Source organism: Triplophysa dalaica, chromosome 19 (genome assembly GCF_015846415.1).
Source record: "Triplophysa dalaica isolate WHDGS20190420 chromosome 19, ASM1584641v1, whole genome shotgun sequence".
In the NCBI taxonomy this organism is placed as follows: domain Eukaryota; kingdom Metazoa; phylum Chordata; class Actinopteri; order Cypriniformes; family Nemacheilidae; genus Triplophysa; species Triplophysa dalaica.
In genome coordinates this window covers 16,383,230-16,397,812 of record NC_079560.1, presented here as the reverse complement: position 1 = coordinate 16,397,812, position 14,583 = coordinate 16,383,230, and the positions used below count along the sequence as shown (strand labels likewise).

Genomic DNA, 14,583 nt, shown 5'->3' with positions numbered 1-14,583 from the left:
AAACATGAAAAAGAAGAACAGAATCTGTAAGTGATTACATTCTTTTCCAACACTTTCAATGCTCTTTTATTTTTCTAAACTATTTTGAGAATCTTACTTCTGATAGCATGTTTCTCAGTGTGTTTGTGAACATTCAAAAAAATGTTAGAGAGTTTTTACAGATTTATCAATCATTGGATGAACAGTTGTGCCATTTATCAACTTTGAATTGTTCTCAGCAGCTTACGCTGAAAATGTGGAGCTTGTTGAACAGGAGGTGACAATAGAGCCCCCTGTCCCAGCGGACCCCACACCTCCATCTGAGTGAGTTGTGAAAATCCTCTTGACTTATACAGCAATATATAAGTGAGTAAATGTTTGTGAAAAATTAACTTAAAATATTTGGATTTTTAGTGAACCAACAATTAAGGATCCACAGAATGTGGAAAACAACATGGAGAACCCTGAGCATCCTGATGTGTCCAGTACACCTTCTGCAGTGTCTACGAATAAGAAGAAATGTTGGAGAGCGAGTGATAAAATGTGTAAGTTATTACTTTCTTTTCCAAGCTGTCTAACACTTTCAGTGCTCCTCATTTTACAAAACTGCTTTAAAATGCTTAATTTTGCATGAACATGTTTATCATTTACCTCCTCAGATTTGCTCCAGTCAAGTTTACCTCAAGAGCAGCAGATGAGGACCAAGCTGGAGACTGACTCCAACAATAAAAATATGTGCAAGTTGGAGGACAGACTGCAGCTGACGCCCGAGCCACCGGTCACACTGACACCAGCTCCTCAACCTGAGTGAGTTCAACTTATTCTGTCAAGTTATTAGTGTTCAAATTTTTGCAGACTTGGTACTTACAGTATTCGTCCTTGTTTTTTTAGACATTCTGCTTCAGACGTCTCCATTACATCTCCTGGAGCGTCTGAGGGAAACATGAAAAAGAAGAACAGAATCTGTAAGTGATTACATTCAAACACTGTCAATGCTTTTTACATTTTCAGAACTCTTTTGAGAATCTTACTTCTGATAGCATGTTTCTTAGTGTGTTGTGAGATTTAGAACTGATGTTAGACAGTTTTTACAGATTTATCAATCATTGGATGAACAGTTGTGCCATTTATCAACTTTGAATTGTTCTCAGCAGCTTTCGCTGAAAATGTGGAGCTTGTTGAACAGGAGGTGACAATAGAGCCCCCTGTCCCAGCGGACCCCACACCTCCATCTGAGTGAGTTGTGAAAATCCTCTTGACTTATACAGCAATGTATAAGTGAGTAAATGTTTGTGAAAAATTAACTTAAAATACTTGGATTTTTAGGGAACCAACAATAAAGGATCCACAGAATGTGGAAAACAACATGGAGAACCCTGAGCATCCTGATGTGTCCAGTACACCTTCTGCAGTGACTATGAATAAGAAGAAATGTTGGAGAGCGAGTGATAAAATGTGTAAGTTATTACTTTCTTTTCCAAGCTGACTAACACTTTCAGTGCTCCTTATTTTACAAAACCGCTTTAAAATGCTTAATTTTGCATGAACATTTTTATCATTTACCTCCTCAGATTTGCTCCAGGCAAGTTTACCTAAAGAGCAGCTGATGAGGACCAAGCTGGAGACTGACTCCAACAATAAAAATATGTGCAAGTTGGAGGACAGACAGCAGCTGACGCCCGAGCCACCGGTCACACCCACACCAGCTCCTCAACCTGAGTGAGTTCAACTTATTCTGTCAAGTTATTAGTGTTCTAATATTTTCAGACTTGGTACTTACAGTATTCGTCCTTGTTTTTTTAGACATTCTGCTTCAGACGTCTCTGTTACAACTCCTGGAGCGTCTGAGGGAAACATGAAAAAGAAGAACAGAATCTGTAAGTGATTACATTCTTTTCCAACACTTTCAATGCTCTTTTATTTTTCTAAACTATTTTGAGAATCTTACTTCTGATAGCATGTTTCTCAGTGTGTTTGTGAACATTCAAAAAAATGTTAGAGAGTTTTTACAGATTTATCAATCATTGGATGAACAGTTGTGCCATTTATCAACTTTGAATTGTTCTCAGCAGCTTTTGCAGAAAATGTGGAGCTTGTTGAACAGGAGGTGACAATAGAGCCCCCTGTCCCAGCGGACCCCGCACCTCCATCTGAGTGAGTTGTGAAAATCCTCTTGACTTATACAGCAATATATAAGTGAGTAAATGTTTGTGAAAAATTAACTTAAAATATTTGGATTTTTAGGGAACCAACAATTAAGGATCCACAGAATGTGGAAAACAACATGGAGAACCCTGAGCATCCTGATGTGTCCAGTACACCTTCTGCAGTGTCTAAGAATAAGAAGAAATGTTGGAGAGCGAGCGATAAAATGTGTAAGTTATTTCTTTCTTTTCCAAGCTGACTAACACTTTCAGTGCTCCTTATTTTAAAAAACTGCTTTAAAATGCCTAATTTTGCATGAACATGTTTATCATTTACCTCCTCAGATTTGCTCCAGTCAAGTTTACCTCAAGAGCAGCAGATGAGGACCAAGGTGGAGACTGACTCCAACAATAAAAATATGTGCAAGTTGGAGGACAGACAGCAGCTGACGCCTGAGCCACCGGTCACACCCACACCAGCTCCTCAACCTGAGTGAGTTCAACTTATTCTGTCAAGTTATTAGTGTTCAAATATTTTCAGACTTGGTACTTACAGTATTCGTCCTTGTTTTTTTAGACATTCTGCTTCAGACGTCTCTGTTACATCTCCTGGAGCGTCTGAGGGAAACATGAAAAAGAAGAACAGAATCTGTAAGTGATTACATTCAAGCAGTGTCAATGCTTTTTACCTTTTCAGAACTCTATTGAGAATCTTACTTCTTATAGAATGTTTCTTAGTGTGTTTGTGAAATTTCAAACTGATTTTAGACAGTTTTTTTACAGATTTTTTAGTCATTGGATGAACAGTTTTGCCATTTATCAACTTTGAATTGTTCTCAGCAGCTTTCGCTGAAAATGTGGAGCTTGTTGAACAGGAGGTGACAATAGAGCCCCCTGTCCCAGCGGACCCCGCACCTCCATCTGAGTGAGTTGTGAAAATCCTCTTGACTTATACAGCAATATATAAGTGAGTAAATGTTTGTGAAAAATTAACTTAAAATATTTGGATTTTTAGGGAACCAACAATTAAGGATCCACAGAATGTGGAAAACAACATGGAGAACCCTGAGCATCCTGATGTGTCCAGTACACCTTCTGCAGTGTCTACGAATAAGAAGAAATGTTGCAGAGCGAGGGATAAAATGTGTAAGTTATTACTTTCTTTTCCAAGCTGACTAACACTTTCAGTGCTCCTTATTTTACAAAACCGCTTAAAAATGCCTAATTTTGCATGAACATTTTTATCATTTACCTCCTCAGATTTGCTCCAGTCAAGTTTAGCTCAAGAGCAGCTGATGAGGACCAAGCTGGAGACTGACTCCAACAATAAAAATATGTGCAAGTTGGAGGACAGACAGCAGCTGACGCCCGAGCCACCGGTCACACCCACACCAGCTCCTCAACCTGAGTGAGTTCAACTTATTCTGTCAAGTTATTAGTGTTCAAATATTTTCAGACTTGGTACTTACAGTATTCGTCCTTGTATTTTTAGACATTCTGCTTCAGACGTCTCCATTACATCTCCTGGAGCGTCTGAGGGAAACATGAAAAAGAAGAACAGAATCTGTAAGTGATTACATTCAAACAGTGTCAATGCTTTTTACCTTTTCAGAACTCTATTGAGAATCTTACTTCTTATAGCATGTTTCTTAGTGTGTTTGTGAAATTTCAAACTGATTTAAGACAGTTTTTTACAGATTTTTTAGTCATTGGATGAACAGTTGTGCCATTTATCAACTCTGAATTGTTCTCAGCAGCTTTTGCAGAAAATGTGGAGCTTGTTGAACAGGAGGTGATAATAGAGCCCCCTGTCCCAGCGGACCCCGCACCTCCATCTGAGTGAGTTGTGAAAATCCTCTTGACTTATACAGCAATATATAAGTGAGTAAATGTTTGTGAAAAATTAACTTAAAATATTTGGATTTTTAGGGAACCAACAATTAAGGATCCACAGAATGTGGAAAACAACATGGAGAACCCTGAGCATCCTGATGTGTCCAGTACACCTTCTGCAGTGTCTACGAATAAGAAGAAATGTTGGAGAGCGAGTGATAAAATGTGTAAGTTATTACTTTCTTTTCCAAGCTGACTAACACTTTCAGTGCTCCTCATTTTACAAAACCGCTTTAAAATGCCTAATTTTGCATGAACATGTTTATCATTTACCTCATTTACCTTAGATTTGCTCGAGGCAAGTTTAGCTCAGGAGCAGCAGATGAGGACCAAGCTGGAGACTGACTCCAACAATAAAAATATGTGCAAGTTGGCGGACAGACAGCAGCTGACGCCCGAGCCACCGGTCACACCCACACCAGCTCCTCAACCTGAGTGAGTTCAACTTATTCTGTCAAGTTATTAGTGTTCAAATATTTTCAGACTTGGTACTTACAGTATTCGTCCTTGTTTTTTTAGACATTCTGCTTCAGACGTCTCTGTTACATCTCCTGGAGCGGCTGAGGGAAACATGAAAAAGAAGAACAGAATCTGTAAGTGATTACATTCAAACACTGTCAATGCTTTATACATTTTCAGAACTTTATTGAGAATCTTACTTCTGATAGCATGTTTCTTAGTGTGTTTGTGAAATTTAAAACAGATTTTAGACAGTTTTACAGCAATATATAAGTGAGTAAATGTTTGTGAAAAAACTTCTTAAAATATTTGGATTTTTAGGGAACCAACAATTATGGATGCAAAGAATGTGGAAAACAACATGGAGAACCCTGAGCATCCTGATGTGTCCAGTACACCTTCTGCAATGTCTAATAAGAAAGATGAAAATGAAGATAAGAATCTGTAAGTTATTATGTTCAAACACTGTCAATGCTTTATACATTTTCAGAACTCTATTGAGAATCTTACTTCTGATAGCATGTTTCTCAGTGTGTTTGTTAAATTTAAAACTGATGTTAGACAGTTTTTACAGATTTATCAATCATTAGATGAACAGTTGTGCCATTTATCAACTCTGAATTGTTCTCAGCAGCTTTTGCAGAAAATGTGGAGCTTGTTGAACAGGAGGTGACAATAGAGCCCCCTGTCCCAGCGGACCCCACACCTCCATCTGAGTGAGTTATGAAAATCCTCTTGACTTATACAGCAATATATAAGTGAGTAAATGTTTGTGAAAAATTAACTTAAAATATTTGGATTTTTAGTGAACCAACAATTAAGGATCCACAGAATGTGGAAAACAACATGGAGAACCCTGAGCATCCTGATGTGTCCAGTACACCTTCTGCAGTGTCTAAGAATAAGAAGAAATGTTGGAGAGCGAGCGATAAAATGTGTAAGTTATTTCTTTCTTTTCCAAGCTGACTAACACTTTCAGTGCTCCTTATTTTAAAAAACTGCTTTAAAATGCCTAATTTTGCATGAACATGTTTATCATTTACCTCCTCAGATTTGCTCCAGTCAAGTTTACCTCAAGAGCAGCAGATGAGGACCAAGCTGGAGACTGACTCCAACAATAAAAATATGTGCAAGTTGGAGGACAGACAGCAGCTGACGCCTGAGCCACCGGTCACACCCACACCAGCTCCTCAACCTGAGTGAGTTCAACTTATTCTGTCAAGTTATTAGTGTTCAAATATTTTCAGACTTGGTACTTACAGTATTCGTCCTTGTATTTTTAGACATTCTGCTTCAGACGTCTCCGTTACATCTCCTAGAGTGTCTGAGAGAAACATGAAAAAGAAGAACAGAATCTGTAAGTGATTACATTCAAGCAGTGTCAATGCTTTTTACCTTTTCAGAACTCTATAGAGAATCTTACTTCTTATAGAATGTTTCTTAGTGTGTTTGTGAAATTTCAAACTGATTTTAGACAGTTTTTTTACAGATTTTTTTGTCATTGGATGAACAGTTGTGCCATTTATCAACTTTGAATTGTTCTCAGCAGCTTTCGCTGAAAATGTGGAGCTTGTTGAACAGGAGGTGACAATAGAGCCCCCTGTCCCAGCGGACCCCGCACCTCCATCTGAGTGAGTTATGAAAATCCTCTTGACTTATACAGCAATATATAAGTGAGTAAATGTTTGTGAAAAACTACTTAAAATATTTGGATTTTTAGTGAACCTAAAATTGAGGATCCTCAAAAGAAGCCTGAGGATCCTGCTTTACCCGACTGGTCCAGTACACCCCCTGGAGCGTCTAAGAGCTCAAAGAAGAAGAAGCGGAGGAGAAAGAATAAAATTTGTAAGTTTTATATTCTTTTCGAATCTGCCCACATTGTCAGCGCTCTTTTATTTTGTTGTTATGAAAACTCTAGTTTTTTATATCAGTCATTGGATGAACAGGTGAATCATTTACCTCTTCTGATTTGTTCTCAACAGGTTTTCCACCGATGCAGGAGATCAGCAGCACACTGGAGACTGACTCCAGTAATAAAGATCAGGTTATGCTGCTGGTCACACCGACACCAGCTCCTGTATCTGAGTGAGTTAAACAAATTCAGTCAATTTATAAGTGTTCGAATGTTTGTAGAAACTGTACTAACGTCCTTTTTTTTGTATTTGTAGGCATCATTTGGATTCTAGCTACTCTCAGATAAATGGAGTGAGCCCACTAAACTGCCCGAAATTTATTTTTCAATCACAACCTGAATTTGGCCAGTTGTTACTTTATTTTTTCTGACTGACAGTTTCTCAATTCTCTTTATCTTTCAAAACTGTTTTGAAAATCCTACGATCCATTGATATCTGTCATTGGATGAACAGGTGTGTCATTTATCCACTCTGATTTGTTTTCTTTGGGTTTTGCACAGAAGGAGGAGATGAGGAGCTCTTCCAGTGTGAAAGAACTCTGCAGGTTGCTGGATGGCCTGCACTTGTCCAGATAGCCACAGGTCACACCCAACACCAGCTCCTGTACCTGCGTGAGTCTCAATTTATAAGTTCTTGAATGTTTGTAGAAACAGAACTTACAGTATTTTCCTCCTGAGTATTATAAATGTACTTAACCTTTATTATTATCGGTTTGTTTTTTGCAGCTTAAGAGCAGGGACCCACCAGAAAGGCAGCCAAGAGATCAAATGGCTGAAATTAAAAGCAGCATCTAAAACCTGAACCTGCTTCTGAAATTTGTCATGATACACCAACGAAGTAGACTCAATTGCAGGTAGAATGATCCAAATCTTTATTTAGCACACACAACAGGTCACAAAGATCCCTATGGCACGAACACAGGTACACTCAGTAGTAAGACCAATAGATTTCAACGCCTTCCGTGAATGAAAGTCCCAGCGATTCCAGAGGGCGGTAGTAGACTGCAAGGGCAACTGGGAAAACCCCAGTGTACGGCAGCGTCAGCTAGAGTCGGGTAGCGCCACCGAGAGGCGAAGGACCAGAGTAATAGTCGGGAGATCAGATGTCGGATCATAATGATGATGGTTGGGAATGACTACAGGTGAACAAGGTGAATAGATGAGATACTGGTGAGGGAAAAGCCTAGCAGGGAAACACAAAGTTTCTTTACTTTTTCTTTATTAAAGCCCAATACTAAATATACAAGAGAAAGTAAGCAGGTCTCTTAAAATGAACAACTAATTTGTTTACTTGTTAGAAACATTAAAATTTTTATTGCTGAAATTGCATACATTAATATCGGTGAAAACTAACCCATTTAGTACATTCCATTGTCATATTACTTTCAAAATGCAATATAATACAAATATTTAAATAAGAAGCATAAATAAAAATAGAAAGAATAATTTCAAAGGTAAACAACTAACTTCAGCATGTGTATGGTGCATTAAGTTTCCCTAAATTTTATTTTTATTTTTTAAAGTTCTCTTTTTTATTTTTTTACTATTTAATAGTAAAATATTTGTCCATATAAAATATAGTAGTTAACCAGACTTTTATTTTGACAGGTCGTCGGAAGGCGCTTATTTTTTAGTGTGTTTGACGCAGTGTTGTCAACTTGCCGACTTTGTACTGGATTTGGCAACTTTTCAGACTCCTTTAGTGATTTTAGTTTTTTCAAAAGTGACTAGCGACAAATCTAGCTACTTTCTAAAAAAGGCTTGGCGACTTAACAAAACATTCTGCTTTACTAACATTCAGCGAGTTTTTCCCTTCCCAGCGCAGCACCGCCTCTCTCTGTCTACTCTGTTCAGTGAGCGGCCGGGAGATGCAGCATATTCAGTTCAGACCGCACTGACGTGTGAATGAGATATGGATGTATCCAAGAATAATCATTTACTGACTTTGTTTAAGCATTTATGATTTAAAAACGCGATTACTGTAGGGACGTACACATGAACACAGACGGATTTTATCTGTTCAACGAGGTGACTGCTGGTGTGTAGTTTTAAGTGGTCGAACTTGACATGCGTTCTTGTTGTCTGCCAAAAGAAAGTGAAAAATATGCCATTAAGAACCTATTTATTGTGCATTTGGGTGTATTGTTTTAATATAATACTGTAAACAACATCTCAGAGAGAGGAGATATGAAGTAGACCTGAAGTTTTTAGCTTGTCCAGTGTTTCCCCTACCTTAGGGGTGCGCTGCGCCCCTCCAACGGCACCACCCGCCCCCCCTTAAAGGTCAATTTAATCTTATTTTATATATAGCGCCAGATAACAGGATTAGAGAAGAGCGTTTAAGGTAACCTTTCCTACAGAACATGTCTATACCTTTTTATTTTACTGAACAAACTAAATAGCATTATGGTCTTTATCTTATTTATACGGCGGCATGTCATTTCAGTCTCTATGTTTACAATTCTCATTTGCCCTCTGTATCGAGTTCCGCTCCGATGCGTGCACACACAGACATGTGCGCTCCGCTCACGCACAGGTTTCTTGCACAGTTCGATCGATTCGCTTAAATAAGACGTCATTAATACATCAGAAGAAGTCGCAGGGATTACTTTTATGTTGCCTCTGTATGTGTTTCAAACTTTTAAAGACGGGGTAACGCCCTTTAGAACCTATCAACTCTTGACAACTTTTGAGAGGCCAATGAAATTTGGCTAATGAAATTTGCATGCTGGTCTCCGCCCCCGGATAGCCGGTATAAAAGGAAGACGGCGTGAAGCATTTATTTACCTTTTGTTCTTCAGAGCCATCGATCATGATTACAAAGCTTAAACTTAAACCTTCAAGACAATTGCTGGATCTATGATGTGGAGCTGCGGATCGTCCCTATCCTGCAGCGACCTGCCCCAGGGCGTCTAGGCGGTTCCAGAGGTGTTCAGAGTATTTCCAAAAAGTCCTTTCAAGGGCTTAGCATTTCTCAAGCGCGGCATGTTCCGCTGTTCTCTTGGGTGCGGCACCCTCATCGAGGAGGGGGATGGACACGATAGCTACATCAAGTGTCTGGGCGTCCAGCACGCTGAGGCAGCTTTCATAGACACATCTTGTCCGATGTCCGCTAGTGCTAGCAGCGTTGGTGATATGGGGACATCTGCGAGCGTAAACCCGCCAGCCAAGCTCTCACAGCCACTCACACCCCGCCTCATCATCTGACCCATCCCCAACCGGCGGTGGCAAACCGTCCGGATTCTCAGCCACTTATTCGGAAACGATGCGTGACGATGATGAGATGTCGCTCGCAGCATCGGAGGGAGAATTATTGGCATCCGACACGGAAGACTCCGAGCTCCCCATCAAGGGGGGTCGAGCTCAGGAGGAAGCAGACGTTGAGATGTCGACCATGCTAACCCGGGCAGCCACGAGCATTGGGATGCAGTGTACCCCACTACCTCCTCCCCGGCACTCGAGACTGGATACGTGAGACCTCCACCCCGTCAGAAACCTTCTCGGAAGAAGCATCCCTGACGTGAAGACACCAGGGAGAACAACATCGGGTCCGACCATCACAGCCACGCCTCTGATCAGTCGGTACGGGACGGTTCCTGCCTCGTCCCAAAAGCCGGGCCCTTCTCAGGGCCTGGCACCCACATGCTCACAAAGAGAGTGTCCGTTCTCCCTGGGTGTCCATCGCAGAAGCTCTCGCACTCCACTGTCTGTGTTCAGCAACCTGACCTCACGTCTTTGCAAGGTCGAACACACATTACAGCCACCACCACTGTCAACCCGACCTTGTGTGCAGCTGTTCCGCGGTTTGCGCCCCGTTCTAGATCTGCGTACCCTGAACAAGCACCTTCACAAGCTGCTGTTCAGGATGCTCACGCAGAGGCGCATCCTGACATCCAACAGGTGTTAGGATTGGTTCGTGGCAATCGACCTGAAGGACGATTACTTTCATGTCTCGATTCACCCTCATCACCGACCGTTCCTACGGTTCGCTTTCGAGGGGCGGGCATATCCGTACAGAGTCCTCCCTTTCGGTCTGTCCCTGTCTCCACGGGTCTTCACGAAGATCGAAAGGGAGAAATGTGTGTGGGTACTGCACTATCTCGACTGGCCCTGGTGCAGAGCATTCTCTTTCTCTGTATGGAACTCAACTCTGTCACCATGATAGCGCGACTGTCCGCAATACGGAACACTTCAGGCAGCCAGCGGTCCCCACAGTGGCTTCTGGGTTCCATGGCGTCCTCGGTGGGGGGTAATACCCATCGGATTGATGCACATGAGAGCGCTCCAACAGTGCGAGACTAACATCTCCCCCTCCACACTGAAAGTGTATGTAGCCACTATTGCCACTTGTCACGACACAGTTGTTGGATAGTCTCTAGGGCAGCACGAACTGATCATCAGGCTCCTAAGGGTCGAGAGAAGGCGGAATCCGCCTCGTCTCCACTCCATACCCTCTTGTGACCTTAATGTGGTCATGGCGGGCCTCTCTGGCGATCTTCCTCACCTCTCTAGTAAGATGGTGCTCGCTTCTTTCAAGAGGTTAGGGGACCTACAAACATTCGCCATGTCCCCGGATTACCTTGAATTCGGGCCCGGCAACTCTCATGTTATCCTGAGACCCAGACCCGGATACGTGCCCAAAGTTCCCACGATTCCCTTTCGGGACCAAGTGGTGAGCTTGCAGGCCCTCCCCCTTGCGGAGGAAGACCCAACCCGGTCCTTGTTGTGTCCAGTACATGCACTACGCATCTACTTGGACCGCACGCAGAGCTTCAGGAGCTCTTACCAGCTCTTTGTCTGTTTCGGAGGACAGCAGAAGGGGAGGGCTGTCTCCAAACAGAGACTGTCGCAGTGGATCGTGGATGCCGTCACGACGGCACACCGATCACAAGATCTCCCGTGCCCATTGTCCGTCCGGGCTCACTCCACACAGGGTATAGCCACCTCCTGGGCACTGGCCAGAGGCGCCTCTCTGGCAGACATTTGTAGAGCCGCCGGTTGGGCTACGCCCAACGCCTTCGCAAGGTTTTTAACCTTCGCGTAAACCCGTTATCAGCCCACGTCCTGCGTGGCAACATGTAGGACTGGCAACAGGCTGGGTGTACGCCTGCGAAAGCACCTCCCCACCCTCCAGCAGGTTGGATCAGTGTGCTATCTTTCTCCCTTCTTACCCACCACGTGGTTAAGAACAGGCATCCCGTCCATCACTAAGCAAGCACCCCCTGGGGTCGGCTGGTCAGAGCAGCCTTCCCCCTTAGGCCGGGAGAATATATGAACTATCACAGATAGCTCTAACCGGACCTAGTGCTATTGGACGTCTGTAACACCCCCTCCGTGGGCTGTTCCGTCTGATGTATCCTCATGAAATGGTTCTCACTCCTGGTAACCCGTGACCTCCCCCAGGTGGACCTCCACCTCGCAGTTAACTACTCAGTCCAAATGTCCCACGCAGTCTCCCCCAACGGCGAGACCATCTCTATATCCCTATAGTAGTATTATAATACTACCCTCCCCCTGGGTAGGAAGTGGCCTCTGCAGCGCATCCCTAATTAAGGAAGTTGCGCTGAACCGGTGAAACCAGATCCGGATGGCCTCTCGCCAGTAGAGAGTTAAGGCCTCTGTCCGTGAAAGGTTACCGGTCGGGCATACCCATCTTTCTCTAAGAAAGCGATGGGATCCCCGACCATCACCACATCATATACCGGATATCCGGGGGTGGAGACCGGGATGCAAATTTCATCAGCCAAATTTCATTGGCCTCTTCTAAAGTAGTCAGAGTTGATAGGTTCTCAAGGACGAACCCCATCTGTCTGTTCGACACAACAGACATAACCGAGACGTTGTTGCACTTGTCATTACATCACATGGCTAATCTCTGGCCCAACTAGACACTGACACGTGTACGCTAATGTGTTTGTCTTGTTCTCTTGTCTCATCCTCGGGACATCTGAGTCTGACAGAACCAGCTCAAGTTTGACTGAATGCTCATTCTCTTGATGGTCACAGCTGATGTCTGCAGCAAGCAGAAGGTAATGAGAGTCTGCAATGAGTCGAGTGATGAAGTGATGCCAGAAGAAAGAGGTAAGCAGCTGCTGAAATACCTCCTGTTGAATTTTCGAAAGAATGATCAATCTCCTCTTAAACTTATGTTAAGTCTTAAGAAAAAGATCATCTGCATTCACTGATGCTTTGAAACCAGTCAAAATTATATGAATAAAAGTTGTACAAATAAAGAAGGTTTGTCAAAGGTGCCGTAGATCTGTTTGCTTTCTTAAATTCTTCAAATTATCTTATTTTGTTTTCAACAGAAAAAAAGGTTATTTTTCCAACTAGTCAGTGATGTCCAAGAACTGTCAGTTGCTAACATTCTTAAAAATATCTTCCTTTGTGTTCAATAGAACAAAGATATCTATACAGGTTTGGAACAACTTGAGGTTGAGTAAATGATGACAGAATCTTCATTTTTGGGTGAACTGTCCCTTTAAGTGAAAGTAAAAGCAAAGCGTGTAACAGTATATGAGATCTGAGTGCTGAGATCTCTTCTGAAACTCTAATGGAGACAGTTGTGAGATTTCTTGCTCTTTCTCAGGAGAAATATCTGAGATGATACTTAAACATTTCTTTGTTTGTTCTCATTCATGTCTGAGAGAAATTAAAGAAATCTCATCTGTGGTTTTACTGTCTTATGTTTTCTGATGAGATATAATCTACAGTCGTGGCCAAATATTTTGAGAATTACATAAATATTCGTTTTCAAAAAGTTTGCTGCTAAACTGCTCTTAGATCTTTGTTTCAGTTGTTTCTGTGATGTACTGAAATATAATTACAAGCACTTCATACGTTTCAAAGGCTTTATCGACAATTACATGACATTTATGCAAAGAGTCAGTATTTGCAGTGTTGGCCCTTCTTTTTCAGGACATCTGCAATTCGACTGGGCATACTCTCAATCAACTTCTGGGCCAAATCCTGACTGATAGCAACCCATTCTTTCATAATAACTTCTTGTAGTTTGTCAGAATTAGTGGATTTTTGTTTGTCCACCCGCCTCTTGAGGATTGACCACAAGTTCTCAATGGGATTAAGATCTGGGGAGTTTCCAGGCCATGGACCCAAAATTTCAACATTCTGGTCCCCGAGCCACTTAGTTATCACGTTTGCCTTATGGCACGGTGCTCCATCGTGCTGGAAAATGCATTGTTCTTCACCAAACTGTTGTTGGATTATTGGAAGAAGTTGCTGTTGGAGGGTGTTTTGGTACCATTCTTTATTCATGGCTGTGTTTTTGGGCAGAATTGTGAGTGAGCCCACTCCCTTGGATGAGAAGCAACCCCACACATGAATGGTGTTAGGATGCTTTACTGTTGGCATGACACAGGACTGATGGTAGCGCTCACCTTTTCTTATCCGGACAAGCCTTTTTCCAGATGCCCCAAACAATCGGAAAGGGGCTTCATCGGAGAATATGACTATTGATGAACCTATAAATTGTTGATTTAGGTGCAATCTTAGTAGCCACAATATCCTTGCCTGTGAAGCCATTTTTATGCAACGCAATGATGGCTGCACACGTTTCTTTGCAGGTCACCATGGTTAACAATGGAAGAACTATGATTTCAAGCATCACCCTCCTTTTAACATGTCAAGTCTGCCATTCTAACCCAATCAGCCTGACATAATGATCTCTCCAGCCTTGTGCTTGTCAACATTCTCACCTGAGTTATCAAGATGATTACTGAAATGATGTCAGCAGGTCCTTTAATGACAGCAATGAAATGCAGAGGAAAGGTTTTTTGGGGATTAAGTTAATTTTCATGGTAAAGAAGGACTATGCAATTCATCTGATCACTCTTCGTAACATTCTGGAGTATATGCAAATTGCTATTATGAAAACTTAAGCAGCAACTTTTCCAATTTCCAATATTTATGTAATTCTCAAAACTTTTGGCCACGACTGTATTAGTGAAAAGTTTTAATGTAACTTTATGATCATATGATTTGTTATGAAATATCCAGAACTATTCATGTATTTGTTGTATTTGTTTGTATGGAATAAAATTTTCAATTCAAGTTTATATATATATCGCTATTCACCATGTGCATGGTTCCAAAGCAGCTTTACAGGAGCAAATATGAAGATCAAGCAAGATCATTCTAATGATTAATATCTAATAAATAAACAATGAAATAAATGCA

At 41.8% G+C, this 14,583-nt stretch overlaps 1 protein-coding gene across 26 annotated transcripts in view; it reads left to right on the top strand.

Annotated features, from left to right (window-relative positions):
• Positions 1-14,327, top strand: part of LOC130407471 (uncharacterized) — a 40,487-nt gene extending 26,160 nt beyond the window's left edge. For 13 of the 26 annotated variants that reach the window (XM_056730325.1, XM_056730337.1, XM_056730339.1 and 10 more), the window contains 31 exons: positions 394-524; positions 639-786; positions 871-944; positions 1,131-1,215; positions 1,306-1,436; positions 1,551-1,698; positions 1,783-1,856; positions 2,049-2,133; positions 2,224-2,354; positions 2,469-2,616; positions 2,701-2,774; positions 2,964-3,048; positions 3,139-3,269; positions 3,384-3,531; positions 3,616-3,689; positions 3,878-3,962; positions 4,053-4,183; positions 4,304-4,451; positions 4,536-4,609; positions 4,797-4,919; positions 5,107-5,191; positions 5,282-5,412; positions 5,527-5,674; positions 5,759-5,832; positions 6,022-6,106; positions 6,196-6,320; positions 6,458-6,560; positions 6,644-6,680; positions 6,889-6,999; positions 7,114-12,468; positions 13,306-14,327. In XM_056730325.1, coding sequence (XP_056586303.1) covers positions 394-524; positions 639-786; positions 871-944; positions 1,131-1,215; positions 1,306-1,436; positions 1,551-1,698; positions 1,783-1,856; positions 2,049-2,133; positions 2,224-2,354; positions 2,469-2,616; positions 2,701-2,774; positions 2,964-3,048; positions 3,139-3,269; positions 3,384-3,531; positions 3,616-3,689; positions 3,878-3,962; positions 4,053-4,183; positions 4,304-4,451; positions 4,536-4,609; positions 4,797-4,919; positions 5,107-5,191; positions 5,282-5,412; positions 5,527-5,674; positions 5,759-5,832; positions 6,022-6,106; positions 6,196-6,320; positions 6,458-6,560; positions 6,644-6,680; positions 6,889-6,963 — 3,091 coding nt within the window. In that variant the 3' untranslated portion in view covers positions 6,964-6,999; positions 7,114-12,468; positions 13,306-14,327. Of the gene's footprint in view, positions 1-393; positions 525-638; positions 787-870; positions 945-1,130; positions 1,216-1,305; positions 1,437-1,550; positions 1,699-1,782; positions 1,857-2,048; positions 2,134-2,223; positions 2,355-2,468; positions 2,617-2,700; positions 2,775-2,963; positions 3,049-3,138; positions 3,270-3,383; positions 3,532-3,615; positions 3,690-3,877; positions 3,963-4,052; positions 4,184-4,303; positions 4,452-4,535; positions 4,610-4,796; positions 4,920-5,106; positions 5,192-5,281; positions 5,413-5,526; positions 5,675-5,758; positions 5,833-6,021; positions 6,107-6,195; positions 6,321-6,457; positions 6,561-6,643; positions 6,681-6,888; positions 7,000-7,113; positions 12,722-13,305 lie in introns of those variants that run through there. The other 13 variants (XM_056730324.1, XM_056730328.1, XM_056730326.1 and 10 more) reach the window with 13 other exon arrangements.
• Positions 14,328-14,583: the final 256 nt, after the last annotated feature.